Below are 20,521 nucleotides of genomic sequence, written 5' to 3'. Positions count from 1 at the left end.
ATTTACTCGTCTTTTCTTGTATTTGCATTAGGATGGTAAACTTTTGCCAACACTATATCACCTACTTCAAAATTTGGTGTTGTGGTGTTCATATTATGCTTCTTTTGTCTACTTTGTGTGTTCTTAATTAATTCTTGCTTGCATATTATTCATCATCATGGGAGAGGACGGAAGCAGTAGTAGGCAGGAGCTGCAGGCAGGCAGCAGGTGGATCTAGTCAGAGTTCATTGCAGAGTTAGCAACAGGAGCTGATAGACATGTAGGCAATAGCCGTGGGACTCAGAGTTTAGTCGTGTAGGTCACCAATTGTTAGAACAGAAGGAATGTTGTTCGTTAGTCGCTGTCTCTGTATCAGACTTGGCTGCTTAGTGGTAGCACATCAGCCATAGCAGTTAGAATTTACTTGTTTTATGTATAAATAAATCTCAGATTGTTAAACATTTTTGGACAGTTACTTCAGTTACCTCCCAGCCTTTTACCTTTCACATCAGCGACAGTAACATCTTAGCCAGGTCAAAGTCTCCCTCTCTTTACAGCCATCCAGCTAAGCTTGTTACGAACCGCATCGCCCAATCCCAGGAAAAATCCATGTTTGGGACGCAACACTATCTAAGGATAAGATTGGGAGGTTTTGCAGTACTATTGAGAACATCAAAAACTTTGGAAATATGTTGCGTTGCCTGAAAATATTGTGCCTTCTGTGGACAGTATTGACAATATCCTTGGCAGTCTCTTGCTTTGTACAGTTCATCTCATATTTATGTTCACTCTTTGTTTATGTTGTAGTTATTATTTGTGGTGCATGCATTGAAAATGATTGTTAAATAAGGAAAGAGAGTATTTTTTTCTGGAATCTGTCAAGGTGTATTGTTTATTGCCCACATTGTGATATATATGAAGGCAAAGCAATATAAAAATATGATAGTAAGAAATTATTCCTATGAGTCATTACTACACTACTCCCAAGCAGTGGAGGAGGATCTTAAAAAACAAAACAAAGCAAAAAAAATTCCATGAGAACAAACTTTAGAAAGGAGGTTAAAAGATTGAGAGAATCCAGAAAAAGTGGTGCAGGCTCCAAGGAAGTGTTGGAACCTACCTGCCAGTATTCTGACCAGATGAGCTCTTCTTCTTCTTATTCTTCTTCTTCTTCTTCTTCTTCTGTTTCCCGTTTTGGTGAACTTTGTGAGCACTATGGAAACAGTGGAAGAGCTGGAAGATTCACTCAGATCCATAAGTATCTTCTCAATGAATTTATTATATTCATGTGGAACGTACATCAGTTTTTCAGGTTATAATTCATTCACTAAAACAAAATTAACAAATTATATCCTGCCAAGATACTTTATTCTTGTTATGAAAGTAATTACAGAAAGTATCTCTGATTATTTTGTTACTTTCAGATGGATTTATTGAGCTTGTAACTTGCAGATGAACTAAGTCACCTGTCTCCCTCTTGAAGAGCCTGGCATCCTACAGTTCCCCTCATTTTCACTGTAAGATACTTATTTCTTACTCCTTAAGTAATTGTGCTCATAACAACACACCAGTTCTATTACTCTTGCATTCTCAGGACTTAGAGCAATAGGCAATTGAAGTATATCAGATTTGGAATTTAAAATTCTGTGAGTGTCTTCCAGAATCCTGCATGTACAATTGAGATAGCAGTTGAAAACTCTTTGCTCTTTAATCAGTTATGTCTGATTGTATGGTTTCAACAAATTTTCTGTCATTGTAAATGGATCAGCATCAGCACATACAAACAGACCAGAAATGTTAATGTTTGGTAGGACTTCTTCTGGTGGGATGTTCAGGTTGTTGGATCTAAGAAATTCTTCAAACTTGTGATGGTAAAGACTACCACCATCTGATACAAGCTCAAATTCTTACGGGAATTGACAAGATGCAGTGAGTAATGAGGCTAATGAGCAGCACACTACATGAGTAGTGAGTGGTATAAGTTGAGACTTTGGGTCTGACCACCCATTCAGACATCCACCATTAAGAACTCATAGTTGACATTTACTACTCCCAGCATAACTGTATTGAAAAACTGTTTATAGTTGTAATACAGACATCCAGAGAGAGGCTGTTTCATGATGACTACATGTTTCCCATCTACAGTGCTGAGACCATGTGTAAATTGCCATTGTAGCTCAAATCCCTTTGCAGTTTCTTTCCATGCTAGTGGTGTACCAGGCAACTTTAACATAAAGAGAGGTTAAGTTATCTAGGCATTCAATCCAGTGTCATTCTACTTACTAATAATCTTTATTGTAGGTCAATGAAAGTGAGCATAAGGAAAAGTTAATGCGTCTTGCGAAGAAGAAGAAGAAGCGATTTTAAGTTCATTGTCAGTTCCTGGTATTTGAGGCTCGATGAAATGGCTCCAGACCAACTATTTCATGCCAAGAAGGCCATTAATGACATTAGATATAAGGGCCACCTTGGCAGCCTGCATAGAAACTGTATACAGATGATACCACAGTCCTCAGACACACTTGTAACAATGTGCACTACAGTGCTTCTTCATAGCACACACCAGGGACAATTGCAGTGTACCTAGCACCAGATGCAAGAAAGTACTTTGCCCAATTTGAATGAAAATAATAGTTTTCATAAAATCAACAAAATTAATCTGTGCTGAGCAATATAAGTAATTAAACTTGTTTTATTTCTGTGGTTGTGACAGCAAATATAGGTGAAACTATGTATCAAGACACAAACAAACTAACGTCATTAGCTACCAGTGGGTATTGATTTATATCAATAGGGCAAATTGATAATTTGTGCCAGACTGGGATTCAAACCCAGTCTCCTTCTTACTAGGTAGAAACAGTGACCACTAGGCAATCCACACACAGTGGTCACCACAAATGCATGGACTACCCCAGCACGCCTCCCATCAGACCCAAAGTCTCGACTTATACCACTCGCTACTCATGTAGTGTGCTGCTCATTAGCCTAATTACTTGTTGCGTCTTGTTGATTCCCATAAGAATTTGAGCTTGGTGTGCATCTGCACTAAAGGGATCATTGCTCATCATTACTGTGATTATATATGTGGTGTATGTTCTTTCGAGTATGTTCAAAAGAGCACACACTATTTTGACCCTGAAGCCACTATAAATCAGGACACAAAGTAATTAGGGACATTAGCTGCCAGTGGGCATCGATTTATATCAGTGAGGCAAGTTGAAAATTTGGTGGTAAGCCCATCCACCTAGTAAGCAGGAGACTCAGGTTCGAATCCCAGTCCAGCACAAATTTTAAACTTGTTCCGTTGATATAAATCAATGCCCAGTGGCAGCTAATGTCTTTACTTCCTTTGTGTATTGATTCATAGTGACTGCAGGATCAAAATGATGTTGCAAAAGTCATTCCACTCCATTATCAGACTCTGTGGCAGTGATACATTTTAGTTTTTGTCTAGTGAGGCCAGTGCTAGCATATAAGGTTGTGCCTATATGACAAATGTAGACAGGGCCTATTTTGTGTTTAAGGGGTGTCGTCCTCATATGATGATTTTTTATGCTTTTGACAGAACCTGTATTTAAAAAAAAAAGAACCCAATATACTCTACATACAGAACAGTACCAATGTATTAAAACTGTGGCTTGTTCTGATGATTACCAACATTGTTACAGATATTGTACCTACGTAGCATGTTCCAGTACACTCTCTCCATCCCATCTGGTGTCTCTTCAATTTCTAGTCCAGTGGCCAAAACTCATGTCAGCAGCTCTTCCTCTGTCTCACAGCAAGACAAACGTTGAGTGACATTAGGTGACCATCTGACATAGTACACATCATCCTGTCTGTCTTATTGCAATCCAGGACAAGCAACTCTGAGACTTTTTTATTTCCCTCAGCAGATGTGGATGCATTACACGTCTGAACTGAAACCATCATACAATGGAAATGGTATGTTTCCAGACACAGGTTGCTGTTCAAAATATTATGTACTCAGTCCTGTCTAAAATTCCTAGAATTTTTTAACAGAAATTTCTGAACACCCTTTATGCTGACAGTTCTATCCCATTAGTTTCACCAAGTGAGATGGTGCAGTGCTTAGCACACGGGACTCTCATACAGCAGGGCAAAGGTTCAAATGTGCATCCACCATTCTGATTTAGGTTTCCCATGATCTCCCTAAATTGCTCCTGGCAAATGCCTGGATGGTTCATTTAGAAGGACACGGCTGATTTCCTTCCCTATCCTTGCAACAATCTGAGCTTGTGCTCCATCTCTAACAGTCTTGATGTCTATAGGACGTTAAATGAATTGGAGGAAGAATTGGAGGTGCAACTCGTTTACCAGCCCTCTTATTTTTGGTAGTCAAATTGTACAAATAAATTGAGACAAGGTATACGTAGGTTTTGTTTAATCACATTACGGCTATGTTATGCTTAAAAGCCCCCCCCCCCCCCCCTATGGACCTTGCTGTTGGTGGGGAGGCTTGCGTGCCTCAACGATACAGATAGCCGTACTGTAGGTGCAACCACAACGGAGGGGTATCTGTTGAGAGCCCATACAAATGTATGGTTCCTGAAGAGGGGCAGCAGCCTTTTCAGTAGTTGCAGGGGCAACAGTCTGGATGATTGACTGATCTGGCCTTGTAACACTAACCAAAATGGCCTCGCTGTGCTGGTACTGTGAATGGCTGAAAGCAAGGGGAAACTACAGCCGTAATTATTCCTGAGGGCATGCAGCTTTACTGTATGGTTAAATGATGATGGCGTCCTCTTGGATAAAATATTCTGGAGGTAAAATAGTCCCCCATTCAGATCTCCGGGCGGGTACTACTCAGGAGGACATAGTTATCATAGTTATCAGGAGAAAGAAGACCGAGCGAGGTGGCGCAGTGGTTAGCACACTGGACTCGCATTCGGGAGGACGACGGTTCAATCCCGTCTCCGGCCATCCTGATTTAGGTTTTCCGTGATTTCCCTAAATCGTTTCAGGCAAATGCCGGGATGGTTCCTTTGAAAGGGCACGGCCGATTTCCTTCCCAATCCTTCCCTAACCCAAGCTTGCGCTCCGCCTCTAATGACCTCATTGTCGACGGAACGTTAAACACTAACCACCACCACCACCACCACCACCACCACCACCACCACCGGAAGAAAGAAAACTGGTGTTCCACGGGTTGGAGCATGGAATGTCAGATCCCTTAATCGTGCAGGTAGGTTAGAAAATTTAAAAAGGGAAATGGATAGGTTAAAGTTAGATATAGTGGGAATTAGTGAAGTTCAGTGGCAGGAGCAACAAGACTTCTGGTCAGGTGAATACAGGATTATAAATACAAAATCAAATAGGGGTAATGCAGGAGTAGGTTTAATAATGAATAAAAAAAATAGGAATGCGAGTAAGCTACTACAAACAGCATGGTGAATGCGTTATTGTGGCCACGATAGGTAAGAAGTCCACACTTACCACAGTAGTACAAGTTTATATGCCGACTAGCTCTGCAGATGACGAAGAGATTGATGAAATGTATGATGAGGTAAAAGAAATTACTGAGATAGTGAAGGGAGACGAAAATTTAATAGTCACGGGTGACTGGAATTCGATAGTAGGAAAAGGAAGAGAAGGAAACTTAGTAGGTGATTATGGAATGGGAGTAAGGAATGAAAGAGGAAGCCCCCTGGTAGAATTTTGCACAGAGCATAACTTAATCATAGCTAACACTTGGTTCAAGAATCATAAAAGAAGGTTGTATACATGGAAGAAGCTTGGAGATACTGACGGGTGTCAGATGGATTATATAATGGTAAGACAGAGATTTAGGAACCAGGTTTTAAATTGTAAGACATTTCCAGGGGCAGATGTGGACTCTGACCACAATCTGTTGGATATGAACTGTAGACTAAAATTAAAGAAACTGCAAAAAGGTGGGAATTTAAGGAGATGGACCTGGATAAACTGACAGAACCAGAGGTGGTAGATAGTTTCAGGGAGAGTATTAGGGAACAATTGACAAGAATGGGGGAAAGAAATACGGTAGAAGAAGAATGGGTAGCTTTGAGGGATGAAATAGTGAAGGCAGCAGAGGATCAAGTAGGTAAAAAGACGAGGGCTAATAGAAATCCTTGGGTAACAGAAGAGATAGCGCATTTAATTGATGAAAGAAGAATATACAAAAATGCAGTAAATGAAGCAGGCAAAAAGGAATACAAAAGTCTCTAAAATGAGATCGACAGGAAGTGCAAAATGGCTAAATACTGATGGCTAGATGACAAATGTAAAGATGTAGAGGCGTATATCACTAGGGGGTAAGATAGATACTGCCTACAAAAAAATTAAAGAGACCTTTGGAGAAAAGAAAACCTCTTGCATGAATATCAAGACCTCTGATGGAAACCCAGTTCTAAGCAAAGAAGGGAAAGCAGAAAGGTGGAAGGAGTATATAGAGGGTCCATACAAAGGCAATGTACCTGAGGACAATATTATGGAAATGGAAGAGGATGAAGATGAAATGGGAGATATGATACTGCTTGAAGAGTTTGACAGAGCACTGAAAGACCTAAGTCGAAACAAGGCCCCGGGAGTAGAAAACATTCCATTAGAACTATTGATAGCCATTGGAGAGCCAGCCCTGACAAAACTCTACTATCTGGTGAGCAAGGTGTATGAGACAGACGAAATACCCTCAGACTTCAAGAAGAATATAATTATTCAAATCCCAAAGAAAGCAGGGAATGACAGATGTGAAAATTACCGAACTATCAGTTTAATAAGCCATGGCTGAAAAATACTAACACGAATTTGTTACAGACAAATGGAAAAACTGGTAGAAGACGACCTTGGGGAAGATCAGTTTGGATTCTGTAGAAGTGTTGAAACACATGAGGCAATATTGACCCTACGACTTATCTTAGAAAATAGATTAAGGAAAGGCAAACCCACGTTTCTAGCATTTGGAGACTTAGAGAAAGCTTTTGACAATGTTGACTGAAATACTCTCTTTCAAATTTTGAAAGTGGCAGGGGTAAAATACAGGGAGCGAAAAGCTATTTACAATTTGTACAGAAACCAGATGGCAGTTATAAGAGTCGAGGGGCATGAAAGGGAAGCAGTGGTTGGGAAGGGGGTGAGACAGTGTTGTAGCCTATCCCCGATGTTATTCAATCTGTATATTGAGCAAGCAGTAAAGGAAACAAAAGAAAAATTCGGAGTAGGTATTAAAATCCAGGGAGAAGAAATATAAATTTTGAGGTTCGCCGATGACATTGTAATTCTGTCAGAGACACCAAAAGACCTGGAAGAGCAGCTGAGCGGAATGGACAGTGTCTTGAAAGGAGGATATAAGACGAACATCAACAAAAGCAAAACGAGAGTAATGGAATGTAGTCGAATTAAATCGGGTGAAGCTGAGAGTATTAGATTAGGAAATGAGACACTTAAAGTAGTAAAGGAGTTTTGTTATTTGGGGAGCAAAATAACTGATGATGGTCGAAGTAGAGAGGATATAAAATGTAGACTGGCAATTGCAAGGAAGGCATTTCTGAAGAAGAGAAATTTGTTAACATCGAGTATAGATTTAGGTGTTAGGAAGTTTTTTCTGAAGGTATTTGTATGGAGTGTAGCCATGTATGGAAGTGAAATGTGGACAATAAATATTTGAGACAAAAAGAGAATAGAAGCTTTTGAAATGTGGTGCTACAGAAGGATGCTGAAGATTAGATGTGTAGGTCACATAACTAATGAGGAGGTATTGAATAGAATTGGGGAGAAGAGAAATTTGTGGCACAACTTGACTAGAAGAAGGGATCGGTTGGTAGGACATATTCTGAGACATCAAGGGATCACCAATTTAGTATTGGAGGGCAGCGTGGAGGGTAAAAATCGTAGAGGGAGACCAAGAGATGAATACACTAAGCAGATTCAGAAGGATGTAGGTTGCAGTAGGTACTGGGAGATGAAGAAGCTTACACAGGATAGAGTAGCACGGAGAGCTGCATCAAACCAGTCTATGGACTGAAGATGACAACAACAACAGACGGTTCAATCCCGTCTCCAGCCATCCTGATTTAGGTTTTCTGTGATTTCCCTAAATCGTTTCAGGCAAATGCCGGAATGGTTCCTTTGAAAGGGCACGGCCGATTCCCAACCCTTCCCTAACCCGAGCTTGCGCTCCGTCTCTAATGACCTCGTTGTCGACGGGACGTTAAACACTAACCACCACCACCACCACCACCACCACCACCACCACAACAACAACAACAACAACAACAACATGCTTAAAGGCTTTTAAAGTTTACGTATATTAATTTGGTGTTCCATACAGATGCTATGCGTAAATAGCTTCCAGTTCAAGAAGCTTAGAGTCGATAAAATAAAAGAGATGAATGTCACTATTTTAATGTTATAAGGTTTTCAGAACTACAAATATTATTTATTTATGTAATATAGTTGTGATGACATAATCATAAAAGGCCAGGGATATGTAGTGTAATATATCACTTTTGGTAAAGTGATGTGTTACCTGAAATCTACTTAGCCAACAAATGGTCATCACCACAGTGAAGATAAATGTTAGCTACTTAGTTTAGAAATTTAAACAGTTTGGAAGTTGTTATTGTTTGCACATGTATACTGGCCTGGATGAATGCCATGTCTCCAAGGCAGGATGGTGATGATAGTTTCTGCTACACAAGGGCAGTTATTCTGTGCTATGGTATCCCAGCTCAGAGAAAATAGGTATGCAATACAGTGGTGTTTATGTCAAGGAAGAAAAAAGAAAATTCATTCTATCTGTGGGATTCGTACAGAACGGTTGTTAGTACTGTCAGATTGAATTTATGTAATCCCATATCAAATGTATGAACATTCGTAGTAGATGTGCTATTTCCTTGTATCATCGACTGTAACAGAAGACATAATATAGCTGTTATAGGAAGAAATACTTTCTATATTGTAGCAGATGTAACAGAAGATATAATGGTGAAGTGAATTCTTTGTAATTAATAGTTACGATATGAAATTTTGCACTGTGTTGTTTAACAGTCGGTTGATAATGTACTTCAGAAATGAAATGAGACAGTGGTGAAGACTCCAGATTCACCTTTGATCAGGCCTAGAGAAGGTGTTTAAAATCCTTGTCCAGACATGCGGATTTAGGTTTTATGTGGTTTCCCTTATGGTGAAAACTGAGTTCCTTCTTTTTAAAATTTCCACCACACTCTTAATTTGTTTTAGCTTTGTTTTTAGTGACCTCCCATGAATGAGATGTTAAATTTAATTGTGCTGTCTCTCTTTGACACCCATTAATATTAAGTTACAGCTGCTAACAAATTAATAAACCGCTTGCTACGGCAAACAGTTCATTCCATGTGTAATCGGTGTATCTATCTTCTATTTTATGTTTTAGAATGTTTTTATGGTATATTTTATGATTTATTTCATTATCCTTTTTATCATTTAAATGTACTATTTTTGTAGCATTCTCTGTCACTGTAAGAGTATGATCATATTTTCTATTGGAACTACCATTCTTAGACACTGATTTTGAATTTTTCTTTTAAAGTGCTTGATTTAATTTGATATAGTATTTACCTAATTGTTTCCATTTATTTTTTCCAGGGAATTGAATTTAACCATACCATTGAGCACTCGGCAGAATGGCTCTATGTACCTGCATCTGCTGCTAACTCAAGAAAAAGAACATGATAATTTTTTTAAGTTACACCAGACTCCAACAACAGTCTACACAAAAATTCGACTAACACAGTATCATGTGCCTGAAGCAGCAACATTTCAGCTTCTAGGGAGTAAGGTAAACATTAATGTGAAAAAAGCTTCTTTGCTGTCTATGGATAGTATCTATAAATATCCTATTCTATCAGAAGTGGTTGTGTTTTAGTAAGGGATTTAACACTTTTTCATTTGAGAAACTATACACTGATTATTTTCAAAGTTACATGCACTGTGTGCCAGAAATTAAAAAAACTGAAAGTAATTCTTGCGTACGGTGCATCGTGAAAATCTTCACCAATTTAAGTTTCTTTAACCCTTAGTGTTAGCATAGGGTGCTGTGAACATCCCACACATTAAAAACTGCTCATATTATTAGTTTAAATTTTCGTAATTCTCTAAAACTCCTGTTAGTTTTCTAACAGTTAGGTAAATAATTAAAGTAGAATACGCTAAATTTCATTAATCATTGTTGTTCGTTGCCAGAAACATACACTGGGGTGTTCAGGACACTCCGCAACAACCGCGATATAACAAAAATCAGAATAATCCCAAGTGTCAGATTTTTTTTTTTTTTTTTTTTTAACAGTCATTTCATTTTTATCACATGTAATGTTACATTAAATGGAAACATTGTTATTTAGTACCTCAATTATAACTGCTTTCCAAGTGAATTAACTCTTGGAGTCAGTTTGCTTTCTGTCACTCCATGTTAACAACTAAGTCTACAGTATGTGTACGTATGAAAAAAAATGAGAAAGGAATACAGGGATTACTTGGAAGTTGAAATAGTTAGAAATGTATTATAAATCAAAATTTAGAAACATGTGGTTAGTCCGAAGAACTGATCATGGAACTGATACAGAGACAAGACAGCAGGTGGTAGTGAAAATGAAATAAGTTTTGAAAAGAACAATTCCTGCATGGGAAAAGATGGAGCAACAAAATGAATGAAGAACCCTCCAGCAAGAATGTAAGGACATAACCTCAAAATACTATTATTCATCTGCCAGGTCGAGAGGTGCAGCCAGAATTACAAAACCAAATTTAGAGTAGTTCCTTTTGTTTTTTGATGAAGGGATGTTTGAAAAAATATTTGGCTGTGCTAATGTGTACATAAGAAGCATCTAGAGGAAACCTGCCCACATGTAGTTTTGTAACTGAGACATTTCACACTATAAAGAGTGTGTACTGGTTGCTGTTCTGATTCATAGCTTGATGGTGTTAAAGTCAGGCAAGGGAAAAAGAAAATAGATAAACTTGCACCAAATAGGGAACTATTAGAACTGTTCCAGGCTAACTGTAAAAAGAACTACACATGGGAAAAACTACACTTTTCTTTGAAAGCGACTAACTGTCTATCCACTGTAGCACCTGAATTTCCTTCTGAATTTATGACTGTGACTGAACTTCCCTCTGTATTTGTGAATATGAAGCAATTTGAAGTAAACAGTAGCGTATTTGGATTTTGAAAGCATTTGGCAGTTGTTTTGTATGTGCCACAAAAGAACAAGAACATAATACTTCTTTCATCTATGCTTTTTGACAATGAAATAGATAATAGCATAGGAGTGCAAAAGAAGCCTGGAATTCCGCAAAAACAGGAGGCAATACATTTGATGAATGGTGTGCATCTAGTCCACATCAGGAAAAACAAGACGCTGCAACACTTTTCCATATCCTGGATATTCCTGAAATAAATATTTAGCTAATATTTACAAGGAATATGGCCAGAAGATATGTAAGAATTAAGAGTTCACAATCACTTACGCGCAACAGAGCAGTGACAACATCCCTACCCAAATCCATCGAACAGTAACTGTCCAAGATGAAACACAAGAAGATGAAAAACTAAGCTCTTTCAGCAGAAAGACCAGGACTTGCAAACATAAATGTGGATGATGAAAAAAAAACAAGAAGTAAAAATGTACAAAGTGCCCAAGTAGTAAAGAAGTGAAAACAAAAATTTTCTGTGTGAAAGCTACAAAAACTGTGTCTAAGTCATATCGTTACATTATGAAAAGACTTTTTCAATAAATAACATATTTCTGATTCAGAATGAAACATAAAATAATGTAGAAAATATTGAACTTGGCAGAACTAATAGATATACATCAACTGAACATGAAAAGAACGAAATATTTCTATTTTTTATTGCTGTTTGTAGTGTTAATGTTTACATTAATATTACCAATGCGTAGAAAGTCTATGAACCTTGAAAGAGTTCAAGACTTCAATATAACACTATTGCAACATAGATATTTTTTCACACTGTGACATTATGAGGAATTCAAACCTTGGTCTGTTTCCAACACCCCACACCAGTACCACAGAATCTTGCTTAACAAGCACCTCCCATAATGTGCAATCTGCATATTGAGCAAGACAAATTGTAAAAAAATGACCCCCGTAATGAGCGATGTTTCGCATAATGAGTGGTGGTGATTTAGTGTGACATCACAGCCACAAGGAGACGACCAAAAGAGAAAGAAAATGGCCTTGAAATGAAATGTAAAATCACTGAAAAGTCAAACATGGTGTGAGCATTGCTGATGTAGCGCGCACATAACATTGGTCTACATCAACTATTTGCACTATCCTCAAGAACAAGGACAATATTAAGGAGATGGATGCTTCAATGGGAGTGACAAGAGCTCTAAACAAAGGTTTAGTATTCTGGATGATGTTGAAAGTTTGCTTCTTAAGTAGATAAATGAAAAGCAGTTGGAAGGTGACACTATTTGTGAGAAGGTGAGAATGATTTTTGCCAACCTCGTTAAAATGACACGGGGATCATCAGCAGCCCAAGAAGTGGAAGCAGTGGGTGATTTGAGAAGTTTAAGAGAACAGCCGGCATCCACAGCATTGTGAGGCATGGCAAAGCAGCCAGCTCTGACACAAAGGCAGCAGAGAACTTCATCAGCAACTTCAAGATGCTCATAGATTCTGAGGGTTATCTACCACAACAGGTTTTTAATTGTGGTGAGATGGGTCTGTTCTGGAAAAAGATGCGGAAGTGTACCTTTATAACAGCAGAGGAGAATGCATTGTCTAGTTACAAGCCAATGAAAGACGTCTCACACTGCTATTCTGTACCAATACAAGTGGCAATTTGAAAATTAAACCACTGCTTGTTTACCATTCAGAAACCTCACAAGTCTTCAAGAATGTAAAGTACAGAAGAGTAGGTTAAATGTGATGTGGAGGTCCAGCAATAACGCTTGGGTGACACATAGTCTTGTTGGTGACTGGATCAATGAAGTGTTTGGTCATTTGGTGAAAAAATATTTGCTTGAGATGAATCTGCAACTCCATGTCTTGCTTGTTATGGACAATGCTCTTGCCCATTCTCCAGGTCTGCAAGACCACCTCCTTGAAGAATTTCAATTCATCAAGATATAATTTCTGCCTCCCAACACCACTCCGTTACTCCAGCATATGGACGAGGAGTTTTACACTAAAACGCTCTTCGACCATTGCTTTCAGTTGACTGAAGCTACTAATCTTGCTCTCAGATAGTTTTGGAAATACCACTTAAACATCATTTGCCTGCATCAAGATGATAAAAATGGCGTGGGAAGGGGTTACCAAGAGAACTCTCACTTCTGCTTGGAAGAAGCTTTGGCTGGAGTGCATTGTCGAATGTGGCCCTTGAGGCATTTGAGTCAGTATCTGTGGAGCCTGTGGTCAATGAGATTGTGTCTTTGGCCAAGAGTATGGGAATAGAAGTGGATAACAGTGCTATCAATGAGCTTTTGAACGATCACAGCCAAGAAATGACCACCAAAGAGCTTATGGAGTTGCAGTGTGTTTCACAACAGGAAGCTGTGGAGAGGATTTCTTCAGAGGAGAAGGAGGAGGGGGAGGAAGAGGAGGAAATGGTAACAGCAAAGGGCTGCAATCTTCTGGTGCAATAAGAGAAATGCTGAAAGCATGAGAATCGGTTGCACTGTAGACTGAAAATCATCATCCCAATAAAGTAGTTGCTACGATTACTACAAAATGCATCATTGTATTTTACATTAATTTACATGGGACAAATTGTTTTGCTTAACGAGTGTTTTGCACTGAGTAAGATTCTGGAACGTAGTATGCCCACTATGCGAGGTTCCACTGTACTGGTGTTATAATACTGTGCGTCAGTCTCTGAGGTGTAAACAAAATTATATTTGCAAAATATTAAGTACATGATATTTCAAAAAGGTTCCTGTGATTTCACAAGAATATATCTTCTAAATGAATAATGGTAGAAACTTGGAGTAAATATTAAATTGCGAGTAGGACTAAAAAGATTTATTTTCAAAAGAATAATCTGATTTTAGAAGGATATATATTTCATAGGCATGGACATTCAGTTTTAGGGTACTTTTATACAATTAGGATAAAAGTTTTCATTTACCTTTCACAATTGTTTAGTATGCCCTTCACTAGACGCATGACAAATATCATGGTGATATTCAAACCTGTCCCGCTCATTTGCAAGCATGTCTGATGTTAATGAATTCACTGCTGCGGCTATGCAGTGTCGCATTTCGCTCAAGCGATTGGCTAGGGAAGCACTAGGAGGAGTCTTTTACAAACACCGTAAAAAAAAAAAAGAAACACACACACACACACACACACACACACACACACACACACACACCATTTCTTCTTCACAGAAGCATCAGTGACAATCCATAACTGAAGAATAATTTGGCTGGAAATTTAAATTTGCATGAATTTGGTGATGCCCCCTGTACAGTTGAAAACATTTAAAAAAAAAGCAAACATAAAATAAGGCATAGAATCTCCATGCGAAAGATTTTTCCACACAACTATTTACTACATTAGTGCACTTCGTTCACATTAGTGCACTTTGTTCACATTAGGCTGTTAGGTTTTGCAGTCCTTTCTGTGAGAGTTAACCCAGCCAACAACTGTGTTATATTACTCATGTAATATATTTGTAACAGAAAGTAGTCCAACTGGCTACCAAGCCAATCTTTGTGATAAACTACTGTGGCATACAGTTGGACGATTGAAAGTAGACAAAAACAATTGGATGTTACTGGTTGGTCAGTGTTGACATTTCCATGTTGTTTAGGAGACAGAAGTAGTCCTAGTTAACACAGAACTTCACAAATTTATTTTGAAATGGTAACTTCCTCTCCGCCAAAAATGTTCATGGATACACAGAAGCAAAATTTACTGTGTTGAATTGACTGTTCTAGTTTTGTTAATGTTTCAGTAATTTTTGAAGGGAATAAACATTAAAGTAGCAGGTAAATGTTACTAGTCTCACTATGGCTGTCTCATTGTCTTGGGTATCTTCTTTGTTCCTGTTTATGATTTCTGATTAACAGGTCCAAGGTGTTGCAACAACAAATGGCTGTTGCTTTTAATCATAATCTCCATTTATTTATAAATTCTTGAACACTTTTAGGCCATGTCATATTTCCTTCTAAAATAATCAACATTTTGACCCCTCTGCTGGGATCTTTGTCAGGATGTTATGGTGTCTACTTTTACTAGAACACTGCAGTCGTGGACACCATAACATTGTGAAGAAGATCCTAGTAGAGCGGTTGAAACATCGATTATTTTAGAAGGAGAAACTAGATTACATGAAGTTGGTGCTTTACTTATTTGCATTGCCACTGTTTTGCTTTTGCTCACAGTTAACTCAAACCCTTTGAACTTTGTGGTCCCATAGATCCAATCTCCTCTGTAACTTAATGTTTGTTTCAGCCCAAATGATGAAGTTATCTGCAAATTCAAAAGCATTTAAGTCTTCTTTTACCAATTTCTTGGTGCCTAAAGTAGCAAGACCAGCATCTGAGTGCAAACAACACCGTGCCATGATAGTCATTGACCTACTTATGCAGTCTGCATGTGTGCATATCTCTTCTTAACAATGATTGCATCTTCAATGGATATTTATGGTCCATCTTTTATATTACAGATGCTTTATAAACAGTATGAATGGTTTCCATTGTGTTATAAAATGCAGGAAAATGCGTGCAATTTGTAATTTAAATGATTGTATAGTTCCCAAAAGTAAAGCAAATTCCTGACAGTAGCAGGCATTATACGCCACCTATATGTACTACCACAACATGGTATTAGAGTTTTCAGGCTGAGCTTTAAATAAATTTCATTAAAAACTTAGTATGTATGGTACCATTTCCCCACCCCCACCCCAACCCCTCACTCCCTCCCTATCCTAAAACAATAGTAGTCCTGAAAAGGTACTGTAGGCATCTGTTTCTGACCTGTTACATTGTGATTGAAGGGTCTGTCCTGAAAAGCATAAACATTTCCTTTTATTATCTTTGAATCAGTTGCTATTCAAAGCTGGGATCACCCTCTTTCTCTATGTACAGATAGCACAGTTTGATTTATGGGGAAATCTTGCTGGTCGTTTACAGAGATTGCTGATATTTTCACCCCCACTTTCCTCTTTTTCTGATTGTCACTGATATTTGAAAGCTATTATATATGAATTACAACAAATTATAAAAAATCAGTACCACATAATTTCAGGGAAATGAGAAGAAAAGATTTAAAATTTAACAGATGCAAAAAACATTCATAATTCCAAAGGAAACATCAGACCGTGGAAGGAGTTCACTGAGTGACTGTTCAAAGGAAATAACCATGCAAGAGTATGACAAAAGAAGATAGCAAGACTGGTATGAACAAAAAGGATGATGCCCAGAATTTTGGTAGAGCAATAGAAAATTTAAGTTACTGTAGCATGTGCCTTTGAGATGTCTGAGAGATGAAGGGTTTAAAGTCTAGAAGGATCTGATGTTCAGAATCTCTGAATAGGAGACAAATTATCAGGCTTCTTGCAAACCGAAGAAAGCATGAGCAATTATTATGGTTTTTAGCTTGAAGACTGGTTTAATGCAGCTGTCCACCTGTTGATCCTGTGCAAGTCTTTTTCTTCTCTGTGTTACTACTATGATCTCATCCAACTGATACTGCTCCCTGTAGTTAGAGTTTGGCCTCCTCCTACGGTTTTCACCCCCTCCCGCCCTTCATTACCAAGTTCCATGGTGCTTCAGAAAGTGTTCTACCATTATAAGCTCCTTTTAGTTAAGTTGTACCATAAATTCCTTTTCTCACCGATTCAGACCAGTACCCCTTCAGTATCCCCCTTCCTCCAAGCTATCTGCATGTTTTTTTTTTATAGTTCAACACCTCGTATTTTAAAATTGTTGAGAAGATAGGAAAAAGAATTCAGTGGCTCTGGATCAAAATCAATTTGTTTTTAGAGAAGATAAAAGTACCTCAGAAGCATTTCTAACATTATGCTAATCAATAGCAGGAAGAAAGGAAACATCGGGTTACCTTTATTGCATTTATGAACCTAGGAAGCTTGTTGAGTAAAATAATGTAAGATATTCAGAATTGTGGAGAGGAAATGTAAGTGTAGGCGCTGTGCGTGTTTCAGTGTCCATCATGCGACGTGTCGTCAGTTATGTAAAATTTGTCAAATTTATAGGGTTCTGTCTGAATTAACCTTAATATCTCCAGCTGCACGCGGGAGTACTTCAGTATCCAGTTCAATGTACAAACACGTTCTCATTGGGATGGGTATACTATCTGGAAACCATAAAACCCACTCGAGAAAAAGGACTTCAGAAAACCCCACTGTTAGGTTCAGCTCAGAAAAGATGGCCAATGAGCAACAAGGAACTTTACATCTCTCATAGTGTGTTTTTATTATTAAAAGATAAGAAGTAAATTTTGAAAAATTGTCACACTTAGCAGGTACACTGAAACCTTTCAAGCACTTGAGGAATGGAACACTAATGGTGGAAATTGGTACATCACATTAAGTTGAATAGGTGCAAAAGCAAAAGTGTTAGGTGATTATATGGTTGTGACTGAACTACACAACACTCTGAATTCTAGCATGTGCATCATGCAAAGACCTAATGAATGTAAATTTGCAGGAACTGAAGGAAGAGTGAGAATATGTTGGCATGATGGAAGTCGAAACTATAATTAAGCTAGTGTGTGTTGACCAGGGAAGACACCTGCATTTGTTGTGACTTTGCCTCATCAAATAACAGATGGGTCATTTGCATGAACGTGAGACAATATGTTCCTAACACGTTGTATTGTTCAAGGTTAGCAGCATGTACACTGTAAGAAAAATTAGATACACTGCTCGCATAGATAGGAACTCTTCTTAAGCTCTTGTATTCTGTATGAATTGTGAAGGTAACTGTGCTCTTTGGAGCTGTGACTGTTAAGTGTCTCTGGATGAAAAGGACAATCAAGAACAAAGATGATGTGACTCACCATACGAAAGTGCTGGCAGGTCGATAGACACACAAACAAACACAATCATACACACAAAATTCTAGCTTTCGCAACCAACGGTTGCTTCATCAGGAAAGAGGGAAGGAGAGGGAAAGACGGAAGGATGTGGGTTTTAAGGGAGAGGGTAAGGAGTCATTCCAATCCCGGGAGCGGAAAGACTTACCTTAGGGGGAAAAAGGACAGGTATACACTCGCACACACACCCATATCCATCCACACATATACAGACACAAGCAGGCATTTGTAAAGGCAAAGAGATTCAGCAGAGATGTCAGTCGAGGCAGAAGTACAGAGGTAAAGATGTTGTTGAAAGACAGGTGAGGTATGAGCGGCGGCAACTTGAAATTAGCGGAGGTGGAGGCCTGACAGATAACGAGAAGAGAGGATATACTGAAGGACAAGTTCCCATCTCCGGAGTTCTGACAGGTTGGTGTTAGTGGGAAGTATCCAGATAACCCGGACGGTGTAACACTGTGCCAAGATGTGTTGGCCGTGCACCAAGGCATGTTTAGCCACAGGGTGATCCTCATTACCAACAAACACTGTCTGCCTGTGTCCATTCATGCGAATGGACAGTTTGTTGCTGGTCATTCCCACATAGAAAGCTTCACAGTGTAGGCAGGTCAGTTGGTAAATCACGTGGGTGCTTTCACGCGTGGCTCTGCCTTTGATCGTGTACACCTGCCGGGTTACAGGACTGGAGTAGGTGGTGGTGGGAGGGTGCATGGGACAGGTTTTACACTGGGGGCAGTTACAAGGGTAGGAACCAGAGGGTAGGGAAGGTGGTTTGGGGATTTCATAGGGATGAACTAAGAGGTTACGAAGGTTAGGTGGACGGCGGAAAGACACTCTTGGTGAGGTGGGGAGGATTTCATAAAGGATGGATCTCATTTCAGGGCAGGATTTGAGGAAGTCATATCCCTGCTGGAGAGCCACATTCAGAGTCTGATCCAGTCCCGGAAAGTATCCTGTCACAAGTGAGCGACTTTTGTGGTTCTTCTGTGGGAGATTCTGGGTTTGAGGGGATGAGGAAGTGGCTCTGGTTATTTGCTTCTGTACTAGGTCGGGAGGGTAGTTGCGGGATACAAAGGCTGTTTTCAGGTTGTTGGTGTAATGGTTCAGGGATTATGGACTGGAGCAGATTCGTTTGCCACGAAGACCTAGGCTGTAGGGAAGGGACCATTTGATGTGGAATGGGTGGCAGCTGTCATAATGGAGGTACTGTTGCTTCTTGGTGGGTTTGATGTGGACGGACGTGTGAAGCTGGCCATTGGACAGATGGAGGTCAACGTCAAGGAAAGTGGCATGGGATTTGGAGTAGGACCAGGTGAATGTGATGGAACCAAAGGAGTTGAGGTTGGAGAGGAAATTCTGGAGTTCTTCTTCACTGTGAGTCCAGATCATGAAGATGTCATCAATAAATCTGTACCAAACTTTGGGTTGGCAGGCCTGGGTAACCAAGAAGGCTTCCTCTAAGCGACCCATGAATAGGTTGGCGTACGAGGGGGCCATCCTGGTTCCCATGGCTGTTCCCTTTAATTGTTGGTATGTCTAGTCTTCAGGGACAGTCTAGATTTGTAATGTAATTGACCATACTAACAACGCATGAAAGTGATTCCTCAATGTATACTTTGCCAACTATAGCTGCCACAAATACCTGCACATGTAAATGGAATTGCAATACTGGAGTTCCCATAAAACTAATTATCATATCTCCCCTACACAACCATCAAAGTTTGCAGACAGACTTAACTCTCAAGACCGAAATTCATCCTTACTGTCATATAGGCCAAAATTAATCAGTGTGTTCACAATGCTTAAGCCATTATCATTTTCATTGAACGAGAAAGCTATATTGAGGGGGTTGAGAATGAAAAGAAATAGCCCAAAGCATTAAACCATGCTGCACTTGGCTTAAGAATTGAATCTGATGCAGATACAAATACAAACACTATGCTCATTGAAATCTTCCCAAGACAACTAAGAAGCCCATCCAAAAATCCTTTCCTGTCGCTGCATACTTATCCTGATGGAAAGATAGGTGAAAAGAAAATTCAAAACCTAACTGATAAGATGACCTCCATTTTACAATGGAATATAAACGAGTTCAGGACATACAAGAGGAAAGCTTGACATTTTGTTCATACTGGAGATATAAGTGATTGTTGAAATGCTTGTTTTGAAAATAGTTTATTTTTTGGCACAATCCCACACAATTTCAGTCCCCAGGACACATTGTCGGATATCAATATAACTTTATACACCTATGCACCAATGGCAGATGTGTAAATAATTAGAGTTTCAGTTGTCTATGACAGGTAGGCTGGCTGCAGATTGCATTAATGCTGTTCATGTTTAGTGGTGTTACAAGGCTGGTAGAATATGTAAGGGAGCATGAACAGTGTCAGATGTTGAACAGTCACCATGGAGAATACAGAGATGCCGCATGCTCATGTGAGACAGCATTATTTGCACCTGAGAGAGTCTGAACAGGTCTCATTGTGGA

At 39.1% G+C, this 20,521-nt stretch overlaps 1 protein-coding gene across 1 annotated transcript in view; it reads left to right on the top strand.

Moving 5' to 3' along the window:
- The window catches only part of LOC126258655 (cleft lip and palate transmembrane protein 1-like protein), a 163,513-nt gene that overhangs the window by 62,697 nt on the left and 80,295 nt on the right, over positions 1 to 20,521 (top strand). The window contains exon 3 of the mRNA XM_049955658.1: positions 9,586 to 9,778. Coding sequence (XP_049811615.1) covers positions 9,586 to 9,778 — 193 coding nt within the window. The remainder of the gene's footprint in view (positions 1 to 9,585; positions 9,779 to 20,521) is intronic.

This window comes from Schistocerca nitens, chromosome 1 (genome assembly GCF_023898315.1).
Source record: "Schistocerca nitens isolate TAMUIC-IGC-003100 chromosome 1, iqSchNite1.1, whole genome shotgun sequence".
NCBI lineage: Eukaryota > Metazoa > Arthropoda > Insecta > Orthoptera > Acrididae > Schistocerca > Schistocerca nitens.
Note: the sequence above shows the minus strand (reverse complement) of the source record. Positions and strands in the feature narration are given on the sequence as shown.